At 39.4% G+C, this 17,220-nt stretch overlaps 1 protein-coding gene across 1 annotated transcript in view; it reads right to left on the reverse strand.

Annotated features, from left to right (window-relative positions):
* LOC118847913 (protoheme IX farnesyltransferase, mitochondrial) overlaps positions 1 to 15,557 on the reverse strand; it is a 127,504-nt gene extending 111,947 nt beyond the window's left edge. Inside the window, exons 1-2 of the mRNA XM_036756606.1 lie at positions 15,408 to 15,557; positions 2,423 to 2,556 (exon numbers count right to left, since the gene is read on the reverse strand). Coding sequence (XP_036612501.1) covers positions 2,423 to 2,556; positions 15,408 to 15,450 — 177 coding nt within the window. The 5' untranslated portion in view covers positions 15,451 to 15,557. The remainder of the gene's footprint in view (positions 1 to 2,422; positions 2,557 to 15,407) is intronic.
* Between the last annotated feature and the right edge of the window lie 1,663 nt (positions 15,558 to 17,220).

Genomic DNA, 17,220 nt, shown 5'->3' on the forward strand with positions numbered 1-17,220 from the left:
CTAATCTTCATGTTTCCAAATTCTGGCTTAGTAATTTGACTTTTGTCTATTCCCTTTGCTTAATGGCTTGTTTTTTTAATTCTTGGTGGGAAGTGGGGGGGAGTAGTAACTCAGTATCTTCCAAAACAGCTTTTGGATAGGTCTAATTGTTGGAAGGGTTTTGAGTTTAATTTTATACGCTGAGCTGAAATCTGTCTCTCCTCAACTTTCAGCTATTACTCTGGGTTCTGCGCTCTCAGGTAAAGCACAAAAAACCTAATCCCTGTTTGATATGCTGTTTCTTGAAACACTTGAAGCTACCCTACATCTTCTCCTCCCCAAAGAAAAATTCTTCCAACTGATCTTCATATAAAATATTATTTAGGCCCATCAACTATATAAAATGAGGTAGAAATGGATAAGACGGCCTCTTAGTTTCTTTTCGGCTCTAGAGCCATGATCTCATGGGGTTCCTGGTCTCTGGATGTGATGCAGTTTATCAAACATTGTTCTTCCTGAAATATGGCACCCAGAACTGAAGAAAATACTCCAAATGTGCTCTGACCAGGGCAGAAAATGGTTGACCTATCATGTCCCTCATTCTGTTCACTATGTCTCTCTTAATAAAGGCCAAGATTACATTTATCTAGACATAGCAGTCCAGCAAGAAGGAACTGAACCCCTTCTATAACAAATGCTAGTTTAGCTCTGACCCAAAAGGAGTCACCATAGGTTCTAAAACAGGTGATTGATACAATGAAAAGTGTAGGAAAAGGAATATCCCAGCAGTTTTGTACAGGATAAACTGAAATGGGAAGAAGAGGTAACACAGGAGGTTCTCATTATAATCCAGGAAATAAAGTGATGAGGATCTGAACGAGAAATAGAATGAAAAGAGCCTTGGGAGTAAAAGAGCTTAGGTTCATGACTTACTAGCTTTTTGGCTTTGAGCAAATTACTTGGCCTCACTGAGCTTGAGGCATCTCTTCATTTATAAATTGAGAATATTCATAATTATTAAATAAAAATAAAAACTCCTCTTTTGTTCCTCAACTTGGTCCCCCCATACAGTTATGGAAATGTAATGTAAATAATAATACAAGCTTTAAGAAGGTGGATATCACTTTTAAAAAAAATGAGGATCCCAAGGGAAAGGATCTCCATGCACAAAAAACTATTATGACAGCCTTTTCTGTGGTGGTAAATAATTGCAAACTGAGGAGATATTTGCCAGTATGATTGACAGAATTTGTCGTTCAGTCATTTGCGTCATGCCTAATTCTTAGTGACCCCATTTGAGGTTTTCTTGGCAAAGATACTGGCGTGATTTACCATTTCTTCTCTAGCTCATTTTACAGATGAGGAAACTGAGGCAAATAGGGTTAAGTAACTTGGCCAGAGTCACACAGCTAGTAAGTGTCTCAGGCTGGATATGAATTCTGGTCTTCCTGACTCCAGGCCCAGCACTGTACCACCTAGCTGCTCCTATGTGATAGAATACTACTGTGCTATAAGAAATGACGGAGGGCATGGATGGGTTCAGGGAAACCTGGGAAGACTTATATGAACTGATGCAAAGTAAAGTAAACAGAACCAGAAGAACATCGTACACAGTAACAGCAATACTGTAACCATGATCAGAGCTGGGAAAGACTTGCTACTCTTATCAATACAATGATTCACAACAATTTTAAAGAACTCATGATGAAAAATAATATCCACTTCCAGTGAGAGAACTAAGGAACTCTTAAATGCAGACTGATGAATATTTTTTTCACTTTCTTTATTTTTTCTTTCTTTTGAAGGATGGGGGGAGGGAGAAAATGGCTAATATGGAAATATGGAAATGTATTTTGCATGCCTTCAGATATATAATGGATATAATATTGCTTGCCTTGTCAATGGGTAGAGGAGTGGCTATAGATAGGGAGACAATCTGGAACTCAAAATTTTTTAAATGAATATGTTAAAAAAAAAAAAAACAGGATTCCAAATCATGAATTTGCTTAATAGGGCATTAAATTTTTGCCTTCAAACTTGTTACCTAAACCCTCTGATACTTTGTAGTTTATAAAAATGGTGGAAAATACCACTCCTGGGAGGAAATTGGAAGCATCTGTGTTCTATCTAGCTCAAAGAAGGGAATATAGTAATGGAAAGGTTTCACAAATGAACACTCAAGAGCTCATGAATACCAAATCCAGGTTTTCCTTATTTTAGCTTAGTCTAATTATGACAGAAGTTAAATATTTCTTCAAAATGAATTAGCAAATTCAGGGCCATATTTTTCAACACTATGCTTCAGAATTCAGACTTACTTCAGAAAAAAACCACCAAAGCAGTAATATTAAAGTTTCTAAACTGAAGAAAATACCTAATAACAACAGCTTAACAAGTTTTCCATACTCTATAAATCAGAACTGGAATATTCTTCTAAACTTACCATGTGTTTGAGGAAATTAAGGTGCTGAAATGTAATCCACTGTTTATTAACATTCCTTAAAAGATGCATAAGTCTATGAGGGGTCTGCTGCATGGTTCTTCTTTTTAGGTGACAGATACATGCTCCTACCTGGCCTACATTGTAAAGAAGAAGAAAAAAGATAGTTCAACTCATCACAAGAATGATTAAATCTAATCAATAATCAAACTTAATAACAATAGTTAATACTGAATTATGGAGCTGATAAGGACCTCAAAGCTATAAAGTTTATAGCTTTGAATAATTAACTCACCAAAAAGATGTAAACTAATCAATGTTTTAATCAGCCCCAACTTCTAAGACAGGTTAAAAGGCAAAAAATACAAACAACCATCATTTGAAATTATTATCAAGTCATGAAAGACTATTCTCATTTTCTATTTTGAAAGAGTTACTAGACTCAATAAAATGCTTTTGATATAGTCTACCTAGATTTTAGCAAAGCATTTGATGTGGGATACTGTTAGTATTAATGGGAGACTTCAATAATCTATAAATCTGCTGAAGATTTATCTTTACCAAAAGTAGAACATATAATAAGGGTCACACTAAGCTAGCAAGTCAGGAGACTTGCCTTAATGCTAATTTCAGCCTTCAAAATGTAGAGGAATTAACCAGGGGAAAAACCTATTTTGGATTTGATTCTCACCAACAAGAGGAAACATCCTGATGAGATGGAAATCACGCGAATCTAAAGGGAAATGACTACTCTATCTTAGACTTTAATGCAGAAAGCCAAGTATGATTTGACATGCACCCTAGAGTCTAGGAACACAGATTTCAAAGATTTCAGAAAACTCAAAGATAAAGTTCCAAGAATTAAAACTCTGGAGCGAAAGTAGCCCAGGAAAAAAAGGTAGCATTGAAGAACAGAATTTTGAATAAACAATGGCCACAAATTCTAATGAACAGGAAAAGGAAAAGTTGCCTAAAAAAGACTAGTGTGGATGCACAGGAAACAAATTTAGATGGTAAAGAAACCATACAAACAAAAGCAAAGAAAAGTAATCAAATACAAAAACATGAACTTCACAAGTACAATATGGGGAAGGTATTGTTAAAAGTTTGTCTGAAAAGAGATTTGTTGTATTAGTGGACTATGAGACCAATATGAGACAACAGTTGGATATGACAGTAAAAAAAGTAAATGTGATGTTAAGCTGCATTAAAAGAGGTATGTTCAAGATTAAATGAGGTGACAGTCCTGCTATACTACATACTACCCTCTAAGACTGAAGCATAACACATTTTAGAAAGCATACTAATGATCTGGAGATTATGCTAAGGAGGCCCAGTCTGAATGGTTAAGGGCTTTCAGACCATGCCATGTGAGAATGACTTTTTAGCCTGGAGAGGTAACAGGTCAGAACAAAAAGCTGTGGATACAAATTAAAGAGAAGCAAATTTAGGGTTAGGGTTAGGTTTACCCATTTGGGTTTTTTCTTGGCTGAGATACTGGAGTGGTTTGTTATTTCCTTCTCCCAGTCATTTTACAGATGAGGAAACTGAGGGAAACAGGGTTAAGTGAGTTGTCCAGGGTCACACAGGTAGTAAGTATCTGAGGCCAGATTTGAACTCAGGAAGGTAGTAGCACTTTATCCACTGTGCCACCGAGCTGCCCCTCCTAAATATCAGGGTTGTACAAAAGTATAAATCGACTTCCCCAAGAAGGACTGGGCTCCCCTTCATTAGAGGCCTTTGTGTGGGTCAGAGACCACTACTCACATTAAAAATACACAGAGATCATTCTTGAGAAAAGGCAAAAAGGAGTTTATTACTTCCTCATGAGAAAGGACACACCCCAGCAAGTGTACGTGTGTGGCATACAGCTCAAAGCAAGTTATATAGACCCTAACACAGAGTTCCTCCACCCCCTACTGGCTCCTCTTCCCATTGACTGGGTTTGGAGCTTACATTCTAAACGCGGAATCTTTTCCCAGTAACAGACAACAAAGAACAAAAAGACAGGTGTGAGACCAGGGACTAATATTCAGCAAAAAGGGAGTAAAAGCTAGATAAACAGGACCTTGCAGGTGTCTGTCTACTGATGTAATTTCTTATTTCTTCTTTCTCAGCAAAGCAGTTTCTAAAAATTTAGAAGGGGTGCAGGGTGGGGGGGTGTGGTGGATGGTAGGAGAGGTAAGGTCTTGTCTCACACTGAGGGGGCTTCACTATTTCCGCGTTCCACTCACCTTCAAGAAAAGACACTTACTGGTATCAAAGAAAATTCTGTATTTTTCATTGTACATACAAACCTGACAATTAATTTTTGATTATTATAAATCTAAGCACATTCTGTTTAGAGAAAGAAGTGTGCCAACTGGCAGTCTCCTTGTGTCCTTAGACACCACTGTCGTCACATGAATCATTTTAAAGTCACAATTTATAGGATTATTCAGTCAAGTCAATAGACATTTATTAATTGCCTACCATGTCCTAGGCACTATGCTAAGTGCTGGAGACACAAAGAAGGAGTATAAAGGACACACAAGGAGTAAAAAGTCTAATTGGGGAGACAACATGAAAAGAACTGTGGGAAGGCAGAGTCGAGATGGTGGAGTAAAAAGGAAGATATGCGGCCAAGCTCCTGTCCACAAAACTTTTCTAACTAGATCGAGAAAATGTACAAGACTGAATCCAGAGAGGGAAATCCAGAAAAAGTCACAGTAAGATCCTTCTTGGCCAGGTCTGCATAGGAAGACGGAAGGGAGGCTGGCTGACATTAGAGAATGTGTTAGGCCCTAACTGTTAGGGCATCCGGAAGAACAAAAGGTCAAGAATATCAGGGGAATCAATGAGGGGGAAAAGGAAATAAGACAACCTATAAGTACCAGATCTAAAATTATATTAAAATCATAATGATCATAAAGAACCATAAGATCATAAAATGATGGTACAAAAGCTACAGTCATCAAAACAATTTAGTAATAGATAAGAAGCAGAGGGATTGATCAATGGAACAGATTAGGCACGCAATTTATAGAAGTAAATGAGCACACTAACCTAGTGTTTGACAAAACCAAAAAAGTCAGCTATTGGGTAAGAACTCACCATCTGACAAAAACTGCTAGGGAAACTGGAAATAGTCTGGCTGAAATCAGGCACTGACCAACATTTCATGATGTATATCAAGATAAGCCCTAATGATTTAGACATAAAGGATGATATCCTAAGTAAATTAGGGGAACACGCACACATAAACACAAAAAAAATTACCGGTCTGATCTATAGATAAGGGAACAGTTCATGACAAAACAAAAGAGAGAAATTCATGGAAGGTATAATGGATAATATTGATGATGTAAAATTAAAAGGTTTTTGCACAAACAAAACTAACGTAGCCAAAATTTTTTTAAAAAGTAGGAAACTAGTGGGGAAATCTGCAACAAGGTTCTCTGAAAAAGGTCTCATATCTCAAATCTACACAGAACTGAGCCAAATTTGTAAGAATAAGAGTCATTCTTTGATAAATTGGTAAATGGTCAATGTATATAAAAAGCAAGTTTTCAGAAGAAGAAATTAAAACTATCAATAGTCATATAAAAATGCTCTAAATCACTAATAACTAGATTAAAGGAACTTGAAGGTACAAACTCACACCCATCAGATTGGCTAACAAGATAGAAAAGGAAAATGACAAATTCTGGAGGGCATGTAGGAAAATAGGTACACTAGTGCACTGCTGGAGCTGAGAACTAGTCTGACCATTCTCGAGAGCAACTTGGACCTATGCCCAAACAGTTATAAAAGCATACACTTTGACTCAGCAACACCATTACTAGGTCCATACCCAAAGAGTGCAAAGAAAAAGGAAAAGGATCCATATGAGCAAAAAAAGCAGTTCTTTTTGTGGTGGCAAATAACCAGAAACAGAGGTTACGTTCATCAATTGGGGAATGACTGAACAAGCTATGGTATATAAACATAAGGGGACGCTACTGTTCTCTAAGAAAGGATGAAAGGAATGGTTTCAAAAAACATAGGAAGCCTCATAAGAACTAATACAAAGTGAAGTGAGCAGAACCAAGAAAACAATTTACACAGAAATAACAATATTGTAAAGATAAGTATATGTGAAAACTTAACTAACTCTGATCAATATAATGATGCACCACAATTCCAAAGGACTCATAATGGGACCCAACAGTGCAGAAAGAAGCATTTTTTTTCTCTTTCTTTCTCAATTCCCTCCCCACCACCAAGCCTAATGGAGAAATATGTTCTGCATTACTTCATACGCACAAAATGTACTGCATTTCTTGCCTTCTCAATGGGTGAGGAGGGAGTGATGAGAGAATTTAGAACTAAAAATAAAATTTAATTTAAAAAAATGGGGAAAACCCAGTTCTAAAGAATTGCCTTTCTCTGAAGATTAATTCATTCCTCTGTGAGGCATCTAAGTGGTAGAGTGGATAGAGCGTTGGGCCTGGAGTCATGAAGCACTGAGTTCAAATCCAGCCTCAGACACTTACTGTGTGACCTTGAGCAAGTCACTCAACCTTTATTTGCCTCAGTTTCCAGAACTGCAAAATGGGGACCATAATAGCATTTATTTTCCAAAGTTATTGTAAGGATCAGAAGAGGAAATATTTGTAAAGTGCTTAGTATACTGCCTGGCACATCACTTAACAAATGCTTGTTTCCTTAAAAAATATGTGTGTTTGTGTTTGTGTTCGTGTGCGTGTGTGTGTGTGTGTGTGTGTGTAAAGATTTGTTATCATCTTTCCTGTCACCCAGGTTTATAACTTCAAAGTCATCCCCAATATTCTTTACTTTCCCTCAAACTCTATAACCAACTAGTTGCCAAGATTTGTCAATTCTACCTCCACAATAGTTCTCATATATGTCTCCTCCCCATTTTAGGCCTTAATAGCCTCTAGCCTGGACTACTGGAAGAGCCAGCCAAATAGCATCACTATTTCTGGTCTCCGTTTTCTCTAATCCAATGGCCATAACCAAACCGATGTTCATAAAGCACAGGTTAACTGTCATTCTTCTATCAAAAAAGAAGCTTCAGTGACTATTTCTAAGACAAAAACCTCCTCTATTTGACATTTAGGCCACTGAAATGCTTTGCTATTCTTCACTGGCTCCATCTTATTTTCCCAAGCTTATTTCATCTTAATTTCTAATTCACCTCCCTCCCTGTCCCACTCCCCCAACCCCTAAACACACACACAAACACACACTTCTAACCAAGCTGGACTATTGGCTAATCCTCATATACAATATTCTATCTCCTAACTAAAAATTCTACCCGCTACAAAGTTTTCCCCAACCCCTCTTAATTTCAGTGTCTTCCTTCTATTAATCATATCCTAGTTATTCTTTATATAGCTTGCTTTGTATGCATTTGTATGTTATCTTCCCCATTAAACTGTAACTTCAATTTTGTATCCCCAGTGCTTAGCACAGGGTCTGGTACATAGTAGGTGCTTTATAAATGTTTATTGAATCATCTTGCTATAATGACAATTTGGATTTGAAGATCTTTCCCACCCATTAATAGGCCATGTGACCTGCTTACATCACAGGAAGCCTAAGTCACATGTGGTGGAAGGAGCTTGCTGAGAGGAAAAGGAAAGTGGGTCACAGGAAAGGCTGAGGAGAGAGCAATTAGAAATGAGAGAGAGAGCAGACACAGGTGAGCTAGCTGTGCTGTGAGTGTGTGCGTTGGCAGCAAGGCCCCAGCAGGGGGATTGATGGTTATGGAATGGAGTGATTCTCTGCTGAGATATTGTATACTGAGTTCTTTGCGGCTGTGATGGATTAGGCTTACTGATTTTGGGATTTGGTCCTCTAATGTCTGAATAAATGGCTCACTTCTTCTACCTTTTATATGGAGAGTCTTATATTTTGCAATATGGAACCACATAAGCATACTGAGAATTATGGTCTATATTGTGATTGCCTTGCTAATACGTTTGGCGACTAGGAGGATGGGATCACCAGGTATAAGATCTCTATTTGGAGGCAGAACAGCATTGGAGGAAGAAATGGTTATCCCAGGATGGGAGGAAGTACCTTATTCCTCCCTAGCAAGGGAGTAGTCCTTGGAACAGGGCTATGTGAAACCTGGGAACAGAAGCTACAGGGGGAGGGCCTAGAGATTTGAAAAGATGTTTGCAAGAAATTAAAGTTAAGCTAGGGAGAGAATTGCCAACTGCACTCTCTAGGAAAGGCTGGATTTTACTCACGGCATATCTTATTATATATGAAAGCAGGGACAAATTGTTATGAGACAGAATTCAGACAGGAAGAGAAACTTTTAGCTCAAATGAGAATATTTCTTTACCACAGCAAGATGGGGAATCTCAGGTGGCAGAAGAGATTACTGTTCAGGAATAAACTGATTTTGCTGTTAATTTGGCTAGAAAAAAAGGGGCTTAATAGTAAATGGAATACAGAGAACTGTCCCTACAAATCCTACATATCATGAACCTTGTATCCAAGTGAGTCACACCTTCAGGGAGACTAGGAAATAGGATGAGCCCCAGCTCAGATTAAAGAAACACAGAGATAGGAATACAGACCCCATATTAATCTGACCGTATGTTGGAAAAATGGATCAAATACTATAACTAGGGCACTGATTGACACTGGGGTGGAGGCCACCTTGATTTATGGAGACCCTGACAAGTTCAGGCATGGAATTCCTATTACCATCACAGGACTAGGAGGGGCTGGAATATCAGCCACACAAGTCAAACTAACAATGAAAATTGGACAACTGCCTAAGAAAGAATATACCATGGTCACCATACCCATTCCTGAATACATCATTGGAATAGATATATTGAGAGGCATGACTCTGAATTTACCTGAGGGGCGATATCAATTTGCAATAAGGAAGATAGGAATTAATAGTTTAATGGGAAAAGTAAAAATGGACCTAATCACTTTACTGGAACTTTCTAAAGTAATTACTTTGAAGCAATATCATGTACCAGGTGGGCAAGATGAAATTGCTAGTACTATAAAGGAATCTGTTGAGGCAGGAGTGTTAGTCCCTACAACCACTCAATGGAATAATCCTGTATGACCAGTATGAAAGTCAGATACAATGTGGAGAATGACAGTAGATTATAGACAATTGAATAAAGTGACTCCACCCTTGTATGCTGCTGTTCCAGATACTTTACTTTAATAGATAGGATCCAGAAATATGATGGCACTTGGTATACAGTTATTAATTTGGCCAATGCCTTCTTTATGATCCCAACAGACTCTAAACAATGGAACCAGTTTGCTTTCACTTGGCAAGACCAACAGTATACTTTTCCCACTTGTCATAAGGATATCTGCACAGCCCAACTATTTGTCACAGGAATGTGGCTGAACATTTGGATGAATTAAAGTTAGCTGGTGTACAGCTTACCCACTACATAGATGATATTGTAATACAGGGAGAAAATGTAAGAGAAATGGAGAAGGGTTTCACACTTTTAATTGAGCATATGAAAAGCAAAGGAAGGGAAATTAAACCTGCAAAAATTCAAGGGCCAGCTCAAACTGCAAAGTTTTGGTGTATACAATGGAAGAAAGGACTGCAAGAAATTCTCCCATAAGCTCTACAAAACATTCAGGATTTTCCTATCCCCACCTATAAGAGAGAGGCCGAAAAAAATTCATAGGACAATTTAGATATCGGAGGCACCACCTTCCACACTTAGGACAGATTTTTAAACCCTCATATAAAGTTACTAGGAAAAAGTATGAATTTGATTGGGGACTTGAACACAGTAAAGCTTTTGAAGAAGCCAAAGCTGCTATACAACTGGCTCTAGATTTATGGCCTATGCAAAGTGGCCCATGGGAATTACAAGTGACTATACAGGATGACTATGAGAACTGGAATTTATGGCAAAAACAACCAAGCCCAAAATGTACCCTTAGGACTTTGGTCTAAGAAACTACCTTCAGCTGGAATACAATATACACTTTCTGAAAAGCAGTTGTTAGTTGCATATTGGGCTTTGGTAGAAACTGAACAACTGACTCTGGGCCACGAAGTGATATTAAGGCCTGGAATCCTGATTATGACTTGGGTAATGAGTACCCCAGCATCTCACAAAATTAGACATGTGCAAGAGGCTAGCATGATTAAATGGAAATGGTATTTTCAAAATAGTATGAAAACAGGCAAAAGTGGAGTTTCTGTTCTACATGAATCTAAGCAAATATATACACTGAGGGAAATGATAAACCCTCTGATCCAAAGCAACAGTTGGTATAGCCCTTGGCAAAATGGAATGATGGATATGATGGACTAACTGAAGAACAGAAGAAACATGCATGGTTTACTGATGGGACAGCAAAATATTTGGGCCATAAAAGACATTGGAAAGCAGTAGCCTGTAACCCAGGTACTAAGCAAACTTTAGAAAGTACTGGGATAGGTGGAAGTAAACAGTATGCTGAACTGATGGCAGTACATCAAGCAGAATAAGGAGGACAGTGTCACATATTCACTGATTCATGGGCGGTAGCTAATGGGTTAGCTACATGGATGCCCATGTGGAAAAATAAAAATTGGGAAATTCATGGTAAACAAGTTTGGGGCAAAGAATTATAGGAAGATACATGGGACACATCTTTGGTTACTAATTTGTTAAGTTTTTCATGCAGATGCTCACGTGGCCCTCACTGTGCCAGAACATGAGAACAATGCATTTGGCAGATAAATTATATTGGACCATTACCCCAAGATAAAGGATGCAAATTTATATGTACCTGTGTTGACACCTATTCAGGTGTAGTGGCTTATCCTTATAAGAATGCAACTCAGAACACCTGTAAAACTCTAGATATCGTAAGTCTATATTATGGAACCCCAATGCAGATTCAAAGTGACAATGGGTCACATTTCAAAGGTAATGAAATGAAGACATATTGCATGTTGAACAATGTAGAGTGGATATATCAAATTCCATATTATCCACAAGCATCTGGGTTAATTGAAAGAATGAATGGATTAATGAAAGAACAGTTAAGGAAGTTAAGTTCTAATAATTCATATCAACATTGGAAAGATAATTTGCTCACTGCTTTAAGTAATTTAAATAATAGACAATTAGGAGGAAGTACACCTCTAGCCAGAATGATGACCCCAAATCTGCAAGTTAGAAATCAGCAAACACATAAGATCTCAAATACTGAATATTGGACTATGAGGGAAGATGTCCTACCACCATATCCAGGAATACCTGGTTTGGCAGGATATGATTTACAATGTTTAGAAGACGTTTGGTTGGATAGAAAAGAAGTAAGAAAAATCTCCATTGGGATATGTATGAGAATCCCTAAGAATCATTTTGGATGGATTATTACCTAATCAGGATTAGCTACCCAAGGAATACATGTATTAGCTGGAGTGATAGATTCTAATTATCAAGAAGAAATTATTGTGACATTCCAGAATTTGGGTAAAGAACTCATGTGGTTTTGTAAAAATGATAGAATAGTTCAATTGATTATTATTCCTTGCAAAACAATACCTCTTGTGAAAACTGACCCTCCTTCCAAAATAACTATCAGAGGAAGGAAAGATTTGGCTCTATTGATAGAATAAAATTGGGAGCTAAAGTATAGGTAAAATGGAAGCCAGACAATGTTCCAAAGGCTGCAGAAATTATAGCACATGGGAAGGATAACACCATAACAGTTGTTTATCGAAGAGAAAATGATTATCAAGTTGTATCCTTGATTCATGTATTCTATTGTGAATGAGGCTATGCTTGTTTCCTTGTTTCTTTTTGACTTTCATCTGTTAAATTTGTTTGTGAGATTTGTTTCCTGCAGGGTTAGTGCCATCTACCTGCAGATGCCTGATCCCTTAAGCCAGATGTCACTCCTGAACCTGTCCATGACTGTGATGCGTCATCCCTGGACCTGGCATCATCCAAGTTCCAGATGCCAGCTTGCTAAAAACTGACTTCTGGAATAGGACTCTTTACCTCTAGTGGCAGGGACAGCTCTATGTCCAATTTCAAGAAGAAGCTATGGAAGACGAAACCTTCACCCCTTACCCCAAGATTCTGAGCCCCATTTGTTCAAGGGGGGAGTGATTACATTGTTTTATATGCTTATTTTGTGTTATCCCTGTTGTACTGATGTAAAGTTCTACTGATACCAGTTATCCCAAAACTCCCATTGCCCTATGTAATGGATAAGAAAGATCTTGGGGCCGTATATGATGACCATTTAGATTTGAAGATTTTTCCCACCCATTAATAGGCTATGTGACCTGCTTACATCACAGGAAGCCTAAGTCACATGTGGTGGAAGGAGCTTGCTGAGAGGAAAAGGAAAGTGGGTCACAGGAAATGCTCAGAGAGAGAGCAATTAGAACTGAGGGAGAGAGCAGACACAGGTGAGCTAGCTGTGCTGTGAGTGTGTGTGTTGGCAGCAAGGCCCCAGCAGGGGGATTGATGGTTATGGAATGGAGTGGTTCTCTGCTGTGATATTGTGTATTGAGTTCTTTGCTGCTGTGATGGACTGGGCTTATTGGTTATGGGATTTGGTCCTCTGGTGTCTGAATAAATGGTTTACTTCTTCTTCTTTCTACATGGAGAATCTCTCATATGTTGCAATATGGAACCACATAGGCATATTGACAATTATCGTCTATATAGTGATTATTGCTGTACTAATACACTTGCTTACATTCTTTGGCACAGGCTATCTCCCATGCCTAGAATACTCTCCCTTCTCACTTCAATTCAAGTCATTTAGCATTTATAAAGCATCCACTCTGTTCAGGTACTATGCTAGGCACTGAGTATAAGAAAAAAATGAGCAGTTCTTACCCTCAAGGAGCTTACATTCTGTAAGGAGAAATAACATGTATTTATAAATATGTGCAAAATGTTACACAAGTTAAAGGAGAAGGAACATTGGCAGCTGGGGAAACAGAAAAGGATTCATAAAGAAGTCATCACTTGAAAAGATTTTTTGAAGGAAACAAGGGATTCTATATAGCAGAGGTGAGATAGGAGCGCATGCAAGGCATGAAGAACAGCCAGTGGCAAAGATACAGAGATGGGTCAATAGAGTGCCATGAGCAAGGAACACCAAGAACACCAGTTTGACTGGACCAAAGAATGCAGGAATAGGACTGTTTAATAAGGTTGGAAACCGATGTTGGGGACACCTTGTGAATGGCTTGAAGGCTAAACAGGAGAGCTTATTCACTGAAATTACTGAATAGGAGAGTGATATGGTCAAACTTATACTTTAGTAAGACCACTCTGGCTGCTATATGGACAGACTGGAGAGCAGGGGTTCTGGTGGCAATGAGACCAGTTAAGAGGCTTTTGCAGTAGTCTAGGCAGGAGGTAATGAAGACCCAAACCAGGGTGGTGGGCACAAGAAGGCAACAGATACAAAAAAAAATATTGCACAGGTAGATATGACAAGCTTTGCTTACCAATTAAATATATATGATGAAGACTGAGGAGTCTAGGATAACACCAAAGCTGTAATCCTGGGTGCCTGGGACGGGGGTGCCCTTAAAATGTTAGTGAAAAAAGACAAAAACAAGGCAACTCTGTGGTACTTAAGCTAAGCCTTGAAGAAGATAGGGATTCCAAAAGGTAAGATGAGAAACAAGATTAAAGGTTTGGGCCCTTTACAAAGGCAGGAAATCAGGAGATGGATTGCAATGCATGGAATTCATCAAGCAAGTAGTTTGTGTAGAGACTGATGAGTAATCAAGCCTAAGAATAGGCAGGAGGCAAACTGTGAAGTGCTTTAAATGAAAGAGTCTGCATTTTGTACTACAGACAATTTGGCAGCCCTATGATAGGTATGAAGGTGAGGGAAAAGTTTGGATATGAAGAAAACAATTAGGAGGCTACTGCAATTGTCTAATAAAGAACTAGGGTGGTTATGCTATGAGTGGAAAGTTAGGAGATTTTTAAAAAAGTGAAACCTCCACCTCTTAGAATTTCTATCTCCTTTCAATAGTCAGCCTCAGGTACCACTTCCTGAACCCTCTTTCCTGATCTTTCCAAATTGTCAGTGCTCTTCCTCCCCATTCCCCTCCCACAAATTACTTATCTGTGTATACATCACCTTATTAAAAAATAAGTTTGAGGACAAGGACTGCTTTCATTTTTGTCTCTGTATCCCTAGTGCCTTGTATATAGTAAGTGCTTAATAAAAAGCCTGTTGAATTTGTGACTTATAATAGATTCAGGAACGTTTTATATGGCTTGATAAAGTTTCTGAACAGCAAAAACTAACAGAAGAGCAACAAGGCCATGATTTAATCAAAGAAATAAAGGCTATCTTTTGCATTTAGCAGTAAACTACTTTGTGGAGCCAACGAATCATATCTGGGACTAAATTTCCGAATCCGTCACATGAGGTTTAATGCAATGACGTAAGAGGTGGTGGAGATCGACAAGTCACTTGCCTTCTACGGCGCTCAGTTTCTTCATTTGTGAAATGTGGGGGTTGTGTTACTGTGCTTCCTCCTCTGGCAAAATGAGGCTTACAGGAACTAAATGATCAATTAAGTCCCTTCCAGCTCCGACATTCCATAAATCCTAAGAAAGCTAAGTGAAGTAAGAGGCGCTTCCTCAGTGATGGCTAAACCGAGATCAACGCAACAACAAAGAAGCATGCGGCTAATAGGGGGCCCGGAACAAGCGCCCCTTGGCTCCATGCGTTCTAGCCCCACGAAATCCTAGCATGCAGCCCCTCGGCACCAGAACAAGGCAGCAAAACATCTACGGACGGCGCGGGTGGTGGTTTCTAGTGACAGCCCAGAAACTACAGTCCCAAAGAAAACCAGCGAAGACAGCCGCGGAGGCTGAAAGGCGAAAACCAGGGACACTCCCCCACCACGCCGGGGAGTGTCCGTCAAGGGCTACCAAGGTTGTCTCGGAACAGAACTAGGGACCACACAATTCGGGTGAAAGGGAGCTAAAAGACTCCATACCTGTCAAGGCTAATGAGGAACGTGCGTTACAGCCGGCAGTCATAATGCGAAAAGCTGCGGACAACTTGCCGGGCTCAGCTAGGCTCCGTCGTCCCTCACAGACTGCCGGGCGCCGCCATCTTGGCCCGCCTACTCCGCTACGTCACATCCGGAGCCGCGCCTCTGTTCCTTAAGGTTATTTTGGGTAAGACTGTGGCAAAGCTGGTCCACCCTTCCTACCGTGACAAGGAAGTAGCCAGCTGCAGAGCGGAGGATTCGCGAATACGGGGTCGAGGACTTATCCTCGCTGAGTGATTCCCGCAGGGTGCAGCGTTCGTCTGCTTTCTGTGCAACCAGAGATTGATGTACACCTGGGAACATTAAAAAGGGAAATTAAGGACATGATGAGAGTAACAGGGCTTGATGCCATGACCCACACCTTCTGCAATTTATTCTCTGCCCCACCATATAATGTATACTCCTTGAAGGTGGGAACTGTGTTTTTGTCTTTGTATCCCCGTTTGATAAGAGAAAATGCTTGTTAACATTTTAGGGTTAGCTGACCCTGGCCAGTAAGTGGCAAGTCGGCTTGTTGATTGGTAAATATTTGATATCATCAGTGTGGACATTCCCCACACTGATACAGAGATGAAGTCTCCTAGCTATATCTTTTCATAAATGCCACGCCAGTGGTCAACCTCCTATGCTGGGGTCTTTTTCTGAATGTCTTGACATCGAACAGATACCAGTAGAGCAGTCCAGTTAATACTGGCTTTCTAACTATATATGATTATCCCACCTTTGTTTCTGATCGTGTTTCTGTACTCAACCTTTGAACCCCTATGTCTGTATCATCCTCCAAACCCAAAACTTGAATCACTGCCATCCTTGTTTCTTCTGATTCTTATACTTCCAGAAAAAGCCAACAGTCCCAACTGGATCCTCACTGCTACATGCTAATCCTTTCACCTCTTCCTAATAAATACTTTAACATACTACCTAAAATAGCTCTTCTGAGTCTTCTCAAGCAATCTGTACTACCACTTCCCCAAGCCCCTTCAACAGAGGACTTTGTCCCTTTCTTAAGTTTAAAAATTGAGGCCATTCATATACGGAGCTATCCCTCCTCCTGAATTCCAGATTTCACATCCTTGAGCATCATCCCCCAGAATCTCTTCCTTTGCTTCAGTTCTTCTCCTTGCCACCACTAACCCCTTTACTTGTACCCTTAGGCCCATCTCTATCCCTCTAGAAGCTTGCTATTTTAATCAACCCCTCACCCTAATTTTCAGCCTTTTCTTATCTACCAATGCACCCTTAGTACTTTCTCCCCTAAAGCTGGACTTTCTATTTTGTGTTGTCTCCTCCTATTAGAGTGTGAAATCCTTGAAAACAAGGACTTTTTCTCTTTGTGTCCCCAGGACCAGGCACAGTGCTTGGCACAAAGCAAGTGCTTAATAAATGCTTTTTTTTCCTTTCATTTATTCATTCATCTACTGGTTCTTTCCTGTTACCTTTCAAACATGTCCAGATCTCTCCTATCCTCAAAGAACTTTCACATGTCTCACCCATCCCTTCAAGCTATCATTAGTTATATCTCTCCTCTTTCAAGCTATACTCCTGCAGAAGAAAAGCTGTCTCCATTCTTTGCCTCCACTTTTTCCACCTCTGACTCCTAAACTTCCTGCAATCTGGCTTTTCTCCCCATCACTTCACTCAAGCTGCCTCTGCAAAGTCATCAAAGAGCTCTTCATTGCTAAATCCAACGACCTTTTCTAATCATCACCCACTTGACCAATAGAGCATTTGACATTCTTAACACTGCCTCCTCTGG

The sequence above is a fragment of the Trichosurus vulpecula genome, chromosome 4, assembly GCF_011100635.1.
Source record: "Trichosurus vulpecula isolate mTriVul1 chromosome 4, mTriVul1.pri, whole genome shotgun sequence".
Classification (NCBI taxonomy): Eukaryota; Metazoa; Chordata; class Mammalia; order Diprotodontia; family Phalangeridae; genus Trichosurus; species Trichosurus vulpecula.